The 18,337-nt window shown below is 46.9% G+C and overlaps 1 protein-coding gene across 1 annotated transcript in view; it reads left to right on the forward strand.

The window, feature by feature from the left end:
- Positions 1 to 1,760: 1,760 nt before the first annotated feature.
- LOC144486959 (protein phosphatase PTC7 homolog) overlaps positions 1,761 to 18,337 on the forward strand; it is a 36,926-nt gene continuing 20,349 nt past the window's right edge. The window contains exon 1 of the mRNA XM_078204975.1: positions 1,761 to 2,055. Within this exon, the coding sequence (XP_078061101.1) occupies positions 1,845 to 2,055 (211 nt within the window). The 5' untranslated portion in view covers positions 1,761 to 1,844. The remainder of the gene's footprint in view (positions 2,056 to 18,337) is intronic.

Genomic DNA, 18,337 nt, shown 5'->3' on the forward strand with positions numbered 1-18,337 from the left:
AGATGTGTGGGTTAGGTTGATTGGCCAGGTTAAAAATTGCCCCTTAGAGTCCTGGGATGTGTAGGTTAGAGGGTTAGCGAGTAAATATGTGGGGGTAGGGCCTGGGTGGGATTGTGGTCGGTGCAGACTCGATGGGCCGAATGGCCTCCTTCTGCACTGTAGGGTTTCTATTCTATGAACCCACATCTCATGAATGAACTATAAAAGAAAACTAGGGGGTTCATTTTCAAAATTCAAAATTTTCTGGGCGACACGGTGGCACAGTGGTTAGCACTGCTGCCTCACGGTGTCAGCGATCTGGGTTTGATTCCCGGCTTGCGTCACTGTCTGTGTGGAGTTTGCACATTCTCCCCGTGTCTGCGTGGGTTTCCTCCGGGTGCCCAGGTTTCCTCCCACAGTCCAAAGATGTGCGGGTTAGGTGGATTGGCCATGCTAAATTGCCCCTTAGTGTTGCGGGGGTGGGGGGGACTAGCTAGGATAAAATGCATGGGGTTGTGGGGATAGGGCCGAGGTGGGATTGTGGTCGGTGCAGACTCGATGGGCCGTATGGCCTCCTTCTGCACTATAGGATTCTGTGATTCTATAAGTATCTCGCATTTAAAACAGAAATGAGCAGGAACTTCTTTTAGATTCTTTGGAAATCTCTTCCCCAAACAGCAATGGAGGCTGGGTTATTGAAATATTCAAGTTATATAAAAGTAATATACTATAAATGCTGGAAATCTCAAGTAAAAGTCTCAACATTTTAAATACGTTCCTCTCTCCTCAGATGCTGCCACGTTTGCTGACCTTTTCCATCAATTTCTGTTTTTATTTCAAGATTTATATATAGAGTTAGACAGATTTTTGATTTACAAGGGAGCCAAGGGTAATGCCCAGGGGTGGGGGGCTGGTGGTTATGGCTGCAATTAGAATAGCCATCATTGAATGGCAAAACAAGTTTGAAGGGCTGAATGGCCTATCCTGCTGCTGTTAAGTGTGATGAAATTAAAGAGTCCTCATTTTCAGGGCTTTGGGGAAAAAGCTGGAGAGACTAATTAACCAGATCTTTCAAAGAGTCAACGCATGACTGCATTGAGTCTCCTTCTGTGTTGTGAAATACTATGATTCTGGTTTGGAAATTCCTCACTGTTTCTTCACTGTCTCCAGACCAAAATGTGGAGATGCCGGCTTTGGACTGGGGTAAACTCCAGACCAAAACGCAGGGGCTCCCTCCGTAACAGCAGTGTGCAGCTACACCACAGGATTGCAGCAGTTTAATCATCTCTTCTCAAGGTCATTTAGGGATGGGCAACAAATCCTTGGCATTGACACCTCCACCCTGAGAATGAATAAATCATTCACTGAGGAGTTGAACTAAGATTCTACTTTAAGAAAAAGAAGCATTGCATAAGAACGATGCTTCTTAGCAGAACATTTCGCTGGAAGTTGTCTCTGCTCACAGTAATTTTGGATCAGATTGGCAGGTCAGGAATTTTCACTTTCAAGATTTCCCAGAAACTTTTTTCTTCCTTTGCTAAGAATGTCCCGCCCTCCACCGCGTTGATTGGCCAACAGCACAACCGATCTCTGTTCTGATTGGCTGGTCGTCACCCGACCCCGCGTTTTAATTGGTTAATATTGCTGTCAGTCATAGCGTGCCCATTGTGACTCAATGCCGGGAGGTCCCGCCTCCCGAAGGCACTGATAGGTCGGTCGGTTGCGAGCGCGGATGCTGATTGGCTGGGTGGGCTGTCACTCGGGGCGGCGGTGGGCGGGTCGAGTCTGTGAGCGGCACTGAGCGAGTCGGAGTGTCTGTGAGTGTCCGAGTGTCCGGAGAGTGACCAGAGGCCGGGAGCCGGAGCATGCAGTCCATGCTGGCCTACGGGCGGCTGCTGGCCCGGACTCTGCTAGGAGGCAGCCTTCGGCAGGGGGACAGGCGGGAATACCGGCTCATCACCGTCAGCTTCGGCTTCGGCAAGGACCTCCGCAAGGGCAGCGCTACAGGCGCCAAGGGCAGCGGCTACGGGGACGATGCCTGCTTCGTGGCCACCCACCGGCTGGCCGATGTGCTGGGTAAGAGTCGGGGGACGGCCGATCACCCCCACAACCCCGCCGCCTTACCCTCACAGCCGCCCTTCGCCCCCGTGCCCCCCATCGCCCCCGTGCCCCCCATCGCCCCCGTGGCCCCCCTTCGCCCCCGTGGCCCCCCTTCGCCCCCGTGCCCCCCCTTCGCCCCCGTGGCCCCCCTTCGCCCCCGTGGCCCCCCTTCGCCCCCGTGGCCCCCCTTCGCCCCCGTGCCCCCCCCTTCGCCCCCGTGCCCCCCCCTTCGCCCCCGTGCCCCCCTCTTCGCCCCCGTGCCCCCCCTCGCCCCCGTGGCCCCCCTTCACCCCCGTGGCCCCCCTGCCCCCTCCCCTCACCCCCCTGCCCCCCTCGCCCCCCGCCCCGTGGCCCCCTCGTCCCTCTCCGTGGTCCCCTTCGCCACCCCGTCCCCCCCTCGCCCCCTGCGGCCCCCCTCACCCCCCCATGGCCCCCCCTCGTGCCCCCTCGCCCCCCGCGCCGCCTCACCCCCCCGTGCCCCCCCCTTCGCCCCCGTGCCCCCCCCTTCGCCCCCGTGCCCCCCCCTTCGCCCCCGTGCCCCCCCTCGCCCCCGTGGCCCCCCTTCACCCCCGTGCCCCCCCTCGCCCCCGTGGCCCCCCTTCACCCCCGTGGCCCCCCTGCCCCCCTCGCCCCCCCCCCCCCCGTGGCCCCCTCGTCCCTCTCCGTGGTCCCCTTCGCCACCCCGTGCCCCCCTCGCCCCCTGCGGCCCCCCTCACCCCCCCATGGCCCCCCCTCGTGCCCCCTCGCCCCCCATGCCGCCTCACCCCCCGTGCCCCCTTGCCCCCCTCGTGCCCCGTAATGCCCCCCCTGCGCCCCCCCATGCCCCCCTCACCCCCCCGCACCCTCCTCGCCCCTCGCCCCCCCGGCCCTCCTCTCCACCCCCGTGCCCCCTCACCCTCACCCGCCCCCCAGTGCCCCCCTTGCCCCCGACACTCCGTCGCACATCCCCCCCCCCCCTTTCCGGTCTCCCGTCACACCCTTCTTGAAATGCTGTCAAGTCATCTTTTACATTCCTCGTGATAGTTGGAAGCCCCATCTGCCTTAACATCCCATTTGAAAGACCGCAACTCTTGGCAGTGCAGCACTCCCTCGGTATTGTATGCAGATTTTTTTTGTGCTTCAGTCTCTGTGTCTTGAGTTAAAACTTTCTGCTTCAGAGGTGAGGATGCTCGCAGTGGAATGACAAATGGCGTGCAGCTGTAATCTTGATCTACGAAATTCAATATTATACAGAAGAATCTAAAATTCACCAAGTGCTCTTGGTGTAGATAGGACATTGGAATCATGAGCATATATTAGGAAAACAGCCTCTCTGAGCCCTGTTTGTAGAGCAGCTGTGTCTAGCCCAGTTCTGCGGTGATGGTCCTTCAATTCCTATCACAGGGTCATTGCACTGCCACTCTCCTGTGAGATTGTCTTTCCAGAAACACTCAAACCAGCCATATTCCCTCCACTGTGACCTATCCCAAAGACCAACAAGACATTTCCAAATATGGATCATTGCATCTCATTTCATACAGTGAATTAGAATGCAGCAACTTGCTTTTCATGTGATTTTAGCTGCTGAACACGGAAGCAGCACCAGTCGGCAGGTTATAGTGGGCACCTTATCGCCGCCAAACACAGGAAAGTGTTGTGTACACACGTGTCTCTGCACTTCTATAAGAGGATCTTCTGGCTATGCTGCCATCTATTCGGCAGATATTGGGATTAATATTCCAAAAACGCGTGTAGTGAATATAACAATGACCTCTCCATTCTTTTATCTTGCCACATGAAGCTGACTTTTCAGTAATTTAGTACTCGCAGTGGATATTGGTGCTGAAAATCTGTCCTGTTTCATGCACTTAGTGTTGGCATCTATCACTTCAGGTTTGGGAAGATTAAGGATCTCTTAATTGGAACAAAGAGGATTATAAGGAGATCTGATAAAGTGCTCAAAAAATGATGAATTTTGGTAGAAGGTAAATTTGGACAAGTTATTTCTATTCGTAGTTGTATCAGTAATCAGTTCTTGTTTACTTGTTTATCCTTTGAGGCAGAGATCGCCACGTTCATCATCTAGGGGTTTGGTGGGGTTCCGGAGAATACATGGGTGACAGCTAAGGCTGATCTGTTCCCAGAAGGTTCGGCTCCAAATAAGCCAGGATACTGCAGATGCTTGAGTTTTGTAGCAGTTACTGGATCACGATTTCTGCTGCTTGCATGATCACTTAAAACATAGAACATAAAACAGTACAGCACAGTACAGGCCCTTCGGCCCTCGATGTTGTGCCGAGCTTTGTCCGAAACCAAGATCAAGCTATCCCACTCCCTATCATTCTGGTGTGCTCCATGAGCCTATCCAATAATCGTGTCTGCGTGGTTTCCTCCGGGTGCTCCGGTTTCCTCCCACATTCCAAAGATGTGCGGGTTAGGTTGATTGGCCATGCTTAAATTGCCCCTTAGTGTCCTGAGATGTATAGGTTGGAGGGATTAGTGGGTAAAATATGTAGGGATATGGGGGTAGGGCCTGGGTGGGATTGTGGTCGGTGCAGACTCGATGGGCCGAATGGCCTCTTTCTGTACTGTAGGGTTTCTATGATTCTATTCTATGATTTCTATGATTGAACCTTATAGTTATGCCCCCTAGTAACAGCTACATTCACCCGAGGAAATAGTCTCTGAACGTCCACTCTACCTATCCCCCTTATCAACTTATAAACCTCTATTAAGTCGCCCCTCATCCTCCTCTGCTCCAAAGAGAAAAGCCCTAGCTCCCTCAACCTTTCCTCATAAGACCTACCCTCCAAACCAGGCAGCATCCCGGTAAATCTCCTCTGCACTCTCTCCAATGCTTCCAGATCCTTCTTATAGTGAGGTGACCAGAACTGCACACAATATTCCAAATGTGGTCTCACCAAGGTCCTGTACAGTTGCAGCATAACCCCACGGCCCTTAAACTCCAACCCCCTATTAATAGACGCTAACACACTATAGGCCTTCTTCACGGCTCTATCCACTTGAGTGGTTACCTTCAGAGATCTGTGGATATGAACCCCAAGATCTCTCTGTTCCTCCACATTCCTCAGAACCCTGCCGTTGACCCTGTAATCCGCATTCAAATTTGTCCTCCCAAAATGAATCACCTCGCACTAAACAGCGTTAAACTCCATCTGCCATTTTTCGGCCCAGCTCTGCATCCTATCAATGTCTCTTTGCAGCTTACGACAGCCCTCCACCTCATCCACTACTCCACCAATCTTGGTGTCATCAGCAAATTTACTGACCCACCCTTCAGCCCCCTCCTCCAAGTCATTGACAAAAATCACAAATAGCAGAGGACCCAGCACTGATCCCTGTGGTACATCGCTGGTAACTGGTCTCGAGTCTGAAAATTTTCCATCCACCACCACCCGCTGTCTTCTATGAGATATGATGTGGAGATGCCGGCGTTGGACTGGGGTAAGCACAGTAAGAAGTCTCACAACACCAGGTTAAAGTCCAACAGGTTTATTTGGTAGCAAATACCATAAGCTTTCGGAGCACAGCTCCTTCGTCAGATGGAGTGGATATCTGTTCTCCAACAGTGCACAGACACAGAAATCAAGTTACAGAATACTAATTAGAATGCAAATCTCTACAGCCAGCCAGTCTTAAAGGTACAGACAATGTGGGTGGAGGGAGCATTCAACACAGGTTAAAGAGATGTGTATTGTCTCCAGACAGAACAGCTAGTGAGATTCTGCAAGATCAGGGGGAAAGCTGTGGGGGTTACTGATAATGTGACATAAATCCAACATCCCGGTTTAGGCCGTCCTCATGTGTGCGGAACTTGGCTATGAGATAGCCAGTTATTTATCCAATCGGCCAAATTTCCCTCTATCCCACACCTCCTTACTTTCTTCATGAGCCTACCATGGGGAACCTTATCAAACGCCTTACTAAAAATCCATGTATACGACATCAACTGCTCTACCTTCATCTGCACACTTAGTTACCTTAAGGAGGTTGTACTATTTTCTGTTTGACTGTCAGGGAGAGTGATCCTGGCAAGCTTTTCCCAGGCCCAAAGAAAATGTCAAAATTCCAAAGTGAAAACTTCAGTGTCTTTTTGTAGCGTTTGGTGAGGATGTATTGCTACAGCTCGGGTGCACACCCTTGTTTCTGGTATTTTGTCCTGCTGTCTGATCTTCAGAAGCTTTTGAAAGCAGCTAAAGTGAAGGTGGTTGAGTTTATTGACATGTCACTGGTACACAGTCCATGTGTCTCGTGTGTAGAGCAGAGTGGACAGGGCTATTGCTCTCTAGACTTTCAGTTTGGGAGGCAGACTTGTCCCTCTTTGTCCCCAACCTAGTGTTCAAAGTCTGCTAAAGGCTACACGTGCTTTGGCAATTCTTGCGTGTTCCCAATCAACAATATAGACAGCTCAAGAGAGGGTGCTGTCAGTAATTCTGCTTATCTGCTGTGACATGTCTGACCATGGACTGAAACCCTGGCTCGGGATAGAGTTTTCCTGGAGCAAGCAAGTACACTACTTCAGTTGAACTTAATCAACAAAAGAAAGGTAAAATTAGAATTTATTTTGCAATGGGCTATTAGGACATCTAATGCCTGACACTTGTGTGGTACAAATGTTATTTCTAATATGAGTTTGCTTTTGAAGAAGGCTGTACCATTTATGTGTTGCTTGCCTCTTCTCAGCTGAAACCTGAATGGTTGTCAGGTCTTGCTGCATATTGACATAGACTGTTTCTGTATCTGAGTGGTTGTAAATGGCACTGAACATTGAACAATTATCTGCAAACAACCCCACTTCTGACCTTATGATGGAGGGAAGATCATTGATGAAACAGCTAAAGATTGTTGACAATTTCCTGAGGAACTCTTGTGACCATGCACTGGGACTGAGATGATTGGCCTGCAACAACCGCATCCCTCTTTCCTGTATGCTAAGCTTGACTTCTATCAACTAGTGGAGAGGTTTCCCTCTGATTATAGAAGATGGGAGCAGGAGGAGGCCATTTACCCTATTGCCTTCAATTTTGCTGGGGCTCCTTGATACCATACTGGCTCAAATCTTGCCTTGATGTCACTTAGCTCACCTCTGGTACAAACATGGTCAAAAGAGTGTTCCAGAGTGTTAATAAAGTCAGGAGCTGCGTGAGTCTTGTAGCGCCTAAACTGAATAGGTTATTGATGTGTAAGTGCCACTACTTAGCATTATCGACGGCACCCATAAGAACATAAGAAATAGGAGCAGGAGTAGGCCATCTAGCCCCTCGAGCCTGCCCCGCCATTCAATAAGATCATGGCTGATCTGACGTGGATCAGTACCACTTACCCGCCGGATCCCCATAACCCTTAATTCCCTTACCGATCAGGAATCCATCCATCCGCGCTTTAAACATATTCAGCAAGGTAGCCTCCACCACCTCAGTGGGCAGAGAATTCCAGAGATTCACCACCCTCTGGGAGAAGAAGTTCCTCCTCAACTCTGTCTTAAACCGACCCCCCTTTATTTTGAGGCTGTGTCCTCTAGTTTTAACTTCCTTACTAAGTGGAAAGAATCTCTCCGCCTCCACCCTATCCAGCCCCCGCATTATCTTATAAGTCTCCATAAGATCCCCCCTCATCCTTCTAAACTCCAACGAGTACAAACCCAATCTCCTCAGCCTCTCCTCATAATCCAAACCCCTCATCTCCGGTATCAACCTGGTGAACCTTCTCTGCACTCCCTCCAATGCCAATATATCCTTCCTCATATAAGGGGACCAATACTGCACACAGTATTCCAGCTGCGGCCTCACCAATGCCCTGTACAGGTGCATCAAGACATCCCTGCTTTTATATTCTATCCCCCTCGCGATATAGGCCAACATCCCATTTGCCTTCTTGATCACCTGTTGTACCTGCAGACTGGGCTTTTGCGTCTCATGCACAAGGACCCCCAGGTCCCTTTGCACGGTAGCATGTTTTAATTTGTTTCCATTGAGATAGTAATCCCATTTGTTATTATTTCCTCCAAAGTGTATAACCTCGCATTTATCAACGTTATACTCCATTTGCCATATCCTCGCCCACTCACTCAGCCTGTCCAAATTTCTCTGCAGATCTTCTCCGTCCTCCACACGATTCACTTTTCCACTTACCTTTGTGTCGTCTGCCTTCATCATTTGTTGATGAGCGTGGTAGACTGGAGTGATTGATAATTGTTTTAAAGTTTATTTATTAGTGTCACAAGTAGGCTTGCATTAGCTGCAATGAAGTTACTGTGAAAATCCCCTAGTTGCCACACTTCGGCGCCTGTGCGGGTACACTGAGGGGGAATTTAGCATGGCCAACGCACCTAACCAGCACGTCTTTCGGACTGTGGGAGGAAACTGGAGCACCCGGAGGCAGCTCACGCAGCCACGAGAGCATGCAGTCTCCGTACAGACAGTGACCCAAACCGGGTCCCTGGCGCTGTGAGGCAACAGTGCTAATCAGTGCTACCATGCCGACCCAAAAGGTATTAATATGAAGACTTTGTCTCTGCAAGGACTGTGTGGTGATAATTCCTCCCAGTGCTGTCATGGATAGATACAGCAGGTAGAGACAAGATCAAGTAGTTTGTTCTTGTTGACAACTCCTAGGTCCACTGATTTTCTATCACTGTGCTGCCACTTTGGGTGGGTCTATCTTGTCGGTGAGACTGAATATATCCAGGGATGGTGATGGAGAAATCTGGGACCCTGACTCCAGTGTGTGACTATGTCAGACTGTTGCAATTTTGGTATGGTTGCTAGTGAGGAGAACTTTGAAGGCTCAACTGGGCAGGATTGTTGCTGTGCTTTTTGGTGCCTAGGTTGATGCTGGCTGAGCTGTCCACTTTTATTCTTTTCTGATTTTTCTGTACTGTACTGATTTGACACAACTTGCTCGCTAGGCTATTTCAGAGGGCAGTTAGTTGTCAATCAAATGTAGGTCAGATTGGATAAGTACTGTCGATTTCCTTCCCCTCGGGGCATAAGTGAACCAGTTGTGTTTTTATGACAATCATTTCATGGTCACCATTACTGAGACTAGCTTCTTCCAGATTTAATTTAAGTTCCGCCAACTGCCATGCTGGGATTGGAACTCGAGTCTCTGGGGCATTAGTCTAGGCCTCTGGATTACTAATGTTACTACTATGATATTTCCTCTAATTGATCTAGGGTAATGGTGGTGTATGGAGAATGCACACTGCTGATCAGTCACATTATACCCTTAACCTGAGCACTATGTGCTTAAATCTACTGAGCAGCTCCGGTACCCACAGCCTTCTGATGTGAGCAAGAGTGCCATTAGGCCAAGGCTGATGCCTGATATCAAATTCCAATGGAGGGCTTCAGTTATTGAGCTTATCTTAGACTGTTCCAGCTGCTGGAATATGTTGTGTGATTGAGTGAGTTGTGAAGTGCAATGTATTTAGTGATTGCTATTGTGCTTATATTGAGCATGAGTTATGCCGATGTTCTTCTGCGTGGCCTTCAATCTTCCACCTTTTGTAGATTTGAGCACATTGTAACCTAACTTGAGCTAAGCCCTGTTCACCCACCATTGCCTCTCAGTTTGGCAACATTTCAGTTTTAGAAATCTTATTCTTGTTATTAAGGCCTTGTCCTTCCCCATCACCTCAACTTCTGTTAACCCTGTAACCCTCTGCAATCTCTCAGCTTCCCCAGTTTTAATCTGACCACCATTGGCAACTTATCCTTTAGCTGTCTTGATCCTAACTTCTGGAGTTGCTTCCTTATACCGTAGCTATTTGAAGCTTTTGGTTAGTAGTCCTAATAGTTCCTTATGTGGCTTGGTGTCAAATTTTGTGAATTGGAGCATTTTACTGTGTTAAAGCTGCTATCCAAATGTAAGTTGCTGTTGAGAAGATATTAAACCAACATCATTCTGTTTACCTTTTTCCTCCAAAGTTATTCAGATTCTATGATGTGTCTTTTAACACAACTTGTGCCATTGCAGAACTCTGTCAAGAAGGTGGTAATTCCTCCTGCTTGTTTAAAGATGCTGAGGAATGAGTCGCATCATAACTGCATCTGTTTCCAGGGTGACTGGTTGGTGGTAACTGAGTCAACTGTGATTCACCGTTTTTGATTGTTTCTTCCTGGTGCTTTGGGGATTCCATCCAATTCTTGGTGTAAACTGAAAATTGGGTGAAGGCCCATTGACAATCAAGAAATTAATGCAAAGTACAGAGCTTTGGATGTGATTCAGTTGCTGGAAAATTGCCTGTAGTTGCTTTGCTCTACTAAAATAATAACCTGCCCAAAGTCGAATACTTTAACAATCAACCTTTAAGGCCAAATAGTGAAACATTTCCCGTCCTTCCACATTGCCGACAGCACCTGACTTGAGAGAGGGAACTTTACAACTTTGTTCTGAAGCAGACAAGCATTTAGAATCATAGAATCCCTACAGTGTAGAAGGCCATTCGGCCCATCAAGTCTGCACGGACCACAATCCCACCCAGGTCCTATTCCCGTAACCCCACATATTTACCCTAGCTAGTCCCCCTGATACTAAGGGGCAATTTAGCATGGCCAGTCAACCTAACCTGCACATCATTGGACTGTTGGAAGAACTGGAACACCCGGAGGAAACCTACGCAGACACGAGGAGAATGTGCATATTCCATGCAGACAGTGACCCGAGGCCAGAATTGAATCTGGATCCCTGGCGCTGTGAGGCAGCAGTGCTAACCACTGTGCCACCGTGTTGCCCAATTTTTTAATGTAGTTTCTTGAAACTACATAAAATGAATGTTTTGATATATTAAAAAACCCTCAAAAATATTTGTTAAAATGTAAGATTTTCCTAGCAGGGAAGGGGCAGTTCATATTATTGCTAGTGATAACTTCTTAACAGAAAATTAATCATGCATGTGTAAAGATGAATCACATTGCTTTTCACTGGGGAAATACATATTCAGCAGTGATCATAAGGAGAAAGTGGAGCGGTTAGGGTAGCCAAAGAGAGTTTTTGAAAATCTAAGAGAGCAATGAAGCTGATGGTACTAGGTAGAAAAGTACAGAGGGAATGGACATGGTTGTTGAACATAAGACCAATAGGATTTTGTGGGTACATAAGGGAGGAGCGATCACCTCCAGATAAGGTGAGGCCATGGATCATTTGGAAGATAAAAATGCAAAGTCAACTCATTGGGTTGTGGGTCAAAGTGCAGAATTTTGTCAGTAAGTACAGTTGCTGCAGTGTTTTGTATGAGCCATGTCCTCACATGGCCCAGATATTGGCTGGCCTATTTGATGATGGTAAAGGGATTTTCTCAGGTGTAAGAGATTGTGGAAGACAGGTAGTATACAGATGTGGGGAGAAGCTGACCTTTGGGTCAAACATCTTGCTGAAGAAGCCTTATTGAGTTGTTGTTGCATTGCATCTTAGTAGACTCTGCAGCCATAGTGAACAGCTGATGTGGGGAGTAAATGTTTAAGGTTGTAGATTGAGTTCTGGTCAAGCAGGCTGCTTTCATCATTCTCAGTGTTGAGTTGCAAATGCAGAGCGTTCCATCACATTTCTGACCCTGTTTCAATCTAAAAAGCACGAACTTGCTCATGATTTGTTGGCATGGATGGCTAACTCCTTGGGGATGGGATTGAGTGGAGGATTGAACCACACATCTTAGGCGGTATTTTCCACGCCCCCTGCAGTGTATCCCACAACAACTTAATTAACTGGAAATATTCTTCAGATGCCTCACTTGAAGCACCATAAAAGTTGCTTCTTCACCCAGATATGATATGGGAATGTGGGTGGGGAGAGGAGAAAAGAACAGTGTAAGCCAATCCAACACCTTAATTGGGGCAGGCAGTATGAGGAGATAATGTTTGAAGATAACGGATTGGGGGAGATTGGGTACAGGAGAATATCATTGAAGAAGCTTTTGGGGCAATGCGCACGGTGTTGCAAGGTCTCCTGTTGATATCCAAATCTACAGACAGCAGTGGGACTGTGGAAAGATGCAGCTGACTGACCAAGACCCATGGTACTCTTTGCATGTGGGTGTAATGGTCATCAGGCCAAGTATGAAATCAAAGTATGGACTATTGGAGGAAGGGATTTCAGCTGGCAACTCTTGATCAGTGGGAGGACCAGGCATCACAAGGCCATGTGGTTTAATTAATGCAGGAAAATAGCTGTAAATTCCCACCCAGAGAAATTGTTATAGCATGGCAACGTTGCTAATTTCTTTAAGAAGGAAATTGTTAGTGTTGTGGGAGTGAGAAACTCTTAACCACATGGGGTGGATGCCACAGATAACTTTGAATCATTTAAGACCATAAGACATAGGAGCAGAATTAGGCCACTTGACCCATCGAGTCTGCCATCCTCCTGCCTTTTCCCAATAGTCCCTGATCCCCTTATTAATCAAGAACCTATCTATCTCTGTCTTAAAGACACTCAATGACCTGGCCTCCACAGCCTTCTGCGGCAAAGAGTTCCACAGATTCACTACTCTCTGGCTGAGGAAATTCCTCCTCATCTCTGTTTTAAAGGATCGTCCCTTTAGCCTGAGGTTGTGCCCTTTGGTTCTAGTTTTTCCTACTAGTGGAAACATCCTCTCCACGTCCACTCTATCCAGGCCTCGCAGTATCCTATAAGTTTCAATAAGATCCCCTCCCATCCTTCTAAACTCCCAATGAGTACAGACCCAGAGTCCTCAACCGTTCCTCATATGACAAGCTCTTCATTCCAGGGATCATTCTTGTGAACCTCCTCTGGACCCTTTCCAAGGCCAGCACATCCTTCCTGAGATACGGGATCCAAAACTGCTTCCAATTCTGTGGATTAAATATAAGTCTTTAATAGAATTATGTTACAATGCTATGGTTTGAATTAACATTGTGTGACTGATCTTTCACCATATAAAACCAATCATCTTGCCACTCTTGGAATTGATTTTCTTAATGAAATAAACTTTTTAGTGTGTTTTGAAAGGGAATGTTGCAGTTATATACTTCAAGCTGTGTTTCCAGCTATACCTCTCAATTTAATCAAAAGTAAGCTGCTATTTCTGACAACTGTAAGTTTAATAGCTTTGATTGGAGTATAAAATTCATTCCAGTACACACTTGTAAAAACAAGTATTTAAACCCCCATGTTTTATTGTTTCTGCCCCTCCCTGTTTCTGCTCATGAATCCTATGGTTTATAATGGCGTGACTTCAAAACCATCCTGATCATTGCTGAAGGTTACCTCGCAGAGTGTCTATAATTGAGTTCGCAGACCGCCCAACTGTTTCCACCATAGCATACTGAGCCTGCATGTGAGTTATGTCACGTTCAAAATCTGAAAATGCTGCAAATGTAGAACAGTAAACTTCAGGAAATAATCAGCAGGCCAGTCAGTATTCTGCTAGGATAAGAGAAACCTGAACCTTTTTTTTCTGATTAATCTGCTGTGCACTTCTAGCATTTTCTACTTTACCTTCCTCCCCTGCTGTCTGCAAGCTCCTGCTTTAGTGGCAGTGAGATTCTACAGGTGTCCAAAACCTGGTACCTTGCCCAAAGTTTCTCGATTCTCTTGGGACAGCGCATGTCAGCAGTGGTTTATCTGTGGAAAAAATCTCTGCTGAACTGTCCTTCTCTGAGCAGCTGCAGGGGAAGGTACAGACCAGTAAGGTGAATTGTAGCACTTTTACTGCCTCAGATGAAACCTCATTAGCTAATTGGAGCTGGCCCTTTTAGGCCTATATTGTTGTTGGTACTGCTGGTGCTTGCAGTTGTCTACAAAGTGTCTGGGTAGCTCGCTCCAATGTTTTCACTTATAGTAACAGCAAAGAGTCCTAGCCTGTTCAGTCTTTCTTGATAGATATGACTTCTCATTTCTGGCATGATTCTGGTAAATCTCCTTTGCACCTTAGTCAGTGCCTTTATGTCCTTTATAACTTGGAGACCAGAACTGCACAGTATTCCAAATATAAACTGATCAAGGCTCTGTAGAAGTTTAGCATACTTTTCTGCTTTTCAATTCTCTACCTCTAGAAATGAACCTCAATGCTTTTATCTTATTTTTATGACCTTTTTAACCCGAGTCTCTACTTTGTGGTTTGAGTTTCCATTCTAGCATATTGTTGCTAGCTGTGGTGTGTGCTGCTTAGACACCATTGAGCAGTCTCGTAGAAGTTACCACAAAGTCTTTATTAACATTACTGTGCTGTGTACACATTTACAATAGAGGGTGCAGGTATGGAGAGGACTCCATGGCATGACCATGCATATTGAAACTGCTGCCGTAAACTCTAGGTCAGATGCATCCCTACATCACTAGTGGGTGGCACTGTACTAAGTCCCAGGTTAATGTTTAATGTAGCAGATTCTTCTACTATATGTTCCCTCAGAACCTTCAGTTTCTCCACCACATTCAGACACTTCCCAAGAAGATTGAGTCTTGACTCTTGAGCTCCCAAGTGTTGGATTGGGGAGGTCTCCCAAAGTTGTGCCGAGAGCCTCCTTTGGAAGGTCCCAAGTAAGGGCTTGCAAGGCAATTGCCCAGAAGCGCAAACTTCCTATGGGTAAGTGCCCTGCACTGGGAACCATCGAAAAATGTGATTTTAAATTGCAGACTTTGGTTCTGACCCATGAAAAAGTTGGAAGAATTAAAGTCTCTTCAAACTCTGGGTAACTATTACCACCTCCGTAGCCTGCCAAGGACTTTTTAAATTTCAGTGAACCTTTAAACTTACCTGGATTTACCTGGTTTACAGCAGCTGGTTTTGTTAAAAAGGGTTGTGTCCTTTCCTCCTTCACTTTCCTGGACTTCGATCCTGGGCACCAGGGATGCACTGCATTGCCTGGATCTTGCCTGACACCAATCGAGTGAGACATGTGGGCACAGGATGGCAAAGCAACGCTGACTGCCACTCAAGAGGTTCAGACCCCATGTCTTTGTTCTTCCTGTTAAAGTATATTGTCACTCTTATCTGTATTGAAATTCATTTGCAAGTTACACGTCTGTTCTGTAGTTCTATTAATATCTCCTAAATTGTCACAGTCCTCTTCCATATTAATTACATTCGGAGCATTGTTCTCCCAGTTCTTGAGTTCAAATCATTTATGTAAATACTGAGCTGTGGTCCCAGTTGTCCCTGTGGAATATCACTTCTCACCTTTCACCATCTGGGTAACTACCTTTAGCCCCTGTTGCCAGTCTGCCATTATTCTTGTTCCTGCCACTTGTTCCTGACTCCATGTGCTGATCTTGGGCGCAACTCTGCAATGTGGCACATTATCCTGCATTACCCTATCTGCCCTCTCTGTTAACACTTCAAAGAATTCAATAAGATTTATCAAGCAGGGCCTTCTGTTCTGGAATCTGAGCTGACTGCTGTTATGCTTTCAGTTCCTTGATGTTTTTCTATTACACGTTTGAGCAGTGATTCCATTTTCTTTTCCTAACACTGATATTAAGCTATTTTAAATATGGAAATCACATTAGCTGTTTGTTCGTCCTCTGACACTGGTTCCATATTTATGTCTCTGGTATCCTTTCCCAAGCTTTTTGTGTAAATGTAATCCATCTAGATCCAGAAGTCTTATTCTTTCAATGTTTGATTTTGTTTCTCAACTCTGTCTTGAGCATCTTTGTTTGTAATTCATGAGATGTGGGCATCACTGGGGCTGGGCCAATGTTTATTGCCCATCCCTAATTGCCCTTGAACTGAGTGGTTTGCTGGGCCATTTCAGAGGGCAGTTGAGAGTCAGCCTCATTGCTGTGGCTCTGAAGTCACATGTAGGCCAGAGCAGGGAAGGATGGCAGATTTTGTTCCCTCAAGAGTATTAGTGAACCAGATGGATTTTTCCGACATTTGACAATGGTTTCATGGTCATCAGTAGATTCTTAATTCCAGCTATTATTTTATAGAATTCAAATTCCACCATCTGCTGTGGTGGGATTCGAATCCGGTTCTCCAGAACATTAGCAGAGTTTTTGGCTTATTGTCTAGCGATAATCCCACTAGGCCATCGCCTCTCCGATAGAGAGGGAAGCATGCAGGTGCAGCAGGCAGTAAAAAAGGCAAATGGTGTGTTGGCCTTCATTGTGAGAATACAGGAGCAGGGGTGTCTTGCTGCAGTTAAGGGGAAGAAATTTCTTAGCAAGTATGAGGCATGAACAAGTAGGGTGGCACAGTGGTTACCACTGATGCCTCATAGTGCCAGGGACATGGGTTTGATTCTCCCACCCACCTGACGAAGGGACAGCCTGTTCCGAAAGCTAGTGGCTTTTGCTACCAAATAAACCTGTTGGACTTTAACCTGGTGTTGTTAGACTTCTTAATGTGTTTACCCCAGTCCAACCCTGGCATCTCCACATCTCAGCTGTAGCCAGAGAGGATTTGAAAATTTCTACCAGTGGCCCTTGTATCTCGTCCCCTGCTTCCCTCAAAAGCTTGGGATACATCTCCTCTCGGCCTGCGGATTTATCCACTTTTAAGGTTGCTAAACCAGTTAATGCCTCTGCGCTCTTGCTCGCGGGCACGTGCGCGTGCTCGAGAGGCCAAATGGTCTACTCCTGTTTCTAATTTGTATATAAGTCACCTGTCAACTTCCACTGTTCCAAGAAAGACAACCCCAGCATATCCAGTCTTTCCTCACAACTAATAGTTTCCAATCCTGAAAGTGTACAGTGGAACCCCGATTTTACACGGCCCGATTTAGCGCGAAATCGGATATGACGCGATCGCGCGACGGACCCTTTTTTTTTGCTATTTCCGGTTTAGTGATTTAGCGCGACCGCGATAACATTTTATGGACCCCAACCATCATGTTAAAACGGGGCTGCACTGTACTTGTTAATCTCCTCTGCACTCTCCCCAGTGCAATCACATCTTTCCTGCAATGTAGTGACCAGAACTGCATGCTGTACTCAAGCTGTGGCCTAACTAGTACTGTTTTCGGTTGTAAACTCCAGCTCTTATACTCTATGTCTCAGCTATTAAAGGAATGTATACCATATGCCTCCTTAACCACCTGATCGACTGTCCTGATACCATCATAATGCCAGAAGTGGGGATCTTTGCTGATGATTGCATAATGTTCAACACCATTTGTAACTACTCAGATATTGAAGCAGTTCCTGTCCAAATGCAGCAAGACCTGGATAATATCCAGGCTTGGGCTGACAAATGGCAAATAACATTCGTGCCACACAAGTGGTAGGCAATGATCATCTCTAACAAGAGAGAATCTAACCATCATCCTGTGACATTCGATGGCATTACTGTCACCCAATATCAATCAACAGCTTGGGGGTTACCATTGACCAGAAACTGAATTGGACTGGCCATGAGCAGGTCAGAGGGTGGGAATCCTGTGGTGAGTAAATTATCTCCCAACTCCCCAAAGCCTGTCCACTATCTACAAGTCAGGAATGTGATGAAATACTCTCCACTTACTTGAATGAGTGCAGCTCCAACAACACTGAAGAAGCTCGACACCATCCAGGACAAGGCAGCCTGCACCCCACCCACAAACACTCACTCCCTCCATCGCTGACACACAGTGGCGGCGGCGGTGTGTACCATCTCCACAATGCACTGCACGAACTCACCTTGGCTCCTTGGACAGCACTTTCCAAATCCATGACTATCGAGAAGGCCAAGAGCAGCAGATACCTGGGAACACCATTACCTGGAAGCTCCCCTCCAAGTCACTCACAATCCAGACTTGGAGATATCACTGTTCCTTCATTGTCGCTGAGTCAAAAGCTTGCAACTGTCTCCTTGACAGCACCGTGGGTGCACCTACACCACATGGACTGTGGCAGTGGTTCAACAAAGCAGCTCATCACCACCACCTTGAGGGCAATTGGGGACGAACAGTTAATGCTGGCCTAGTCAGTGATGCCCACATCCCATGAATGAATAAAAAAAACTGGAACCTCACTAAAACAGCCTTCCAGTTGCAAAAACACCCATCTGCCATTGCCAATTTGACACTCTCCCTTGGACCCCTAGGGCTTTAACTTCTCTGACCAGCCTATCATGTAGGAACCTGTCAAAGCCTTGCTAAAATTCACTCTGCTACCCTCATTAACCCCATGTCACCTCTTTAAAAAAGATCAATCAAGTTCGTCAGACACCGTCTTCTCGAAACAAATCCATGCTGATTATCCTTGATTAATCTGTGCCTTTCTAAATGAAAGTTAATATTGTCCCCCAGAGTTGATTACAATAATTTACCCGCAGCCAAAGTTAAGCTAAAATTAAAATACTTCAGATGCTGGAAAT

The sequence above is a fragment of the Mustelus asterias genome, unplaced genomic scaffold (genome assembly GCF_964213995.1).
Source record: "Mustelus asterias unplaced genomic scaffold, sMusAst1.hap1.1 HAP1_SCAFFOLD_536, whole genome shotgun sequence".
NCBI lineage: Eukaryota > Metazoa > Chordata > Chondrichthyes > Carcharhiniformes > Triakidae > Mustelus > Mustelus asterias.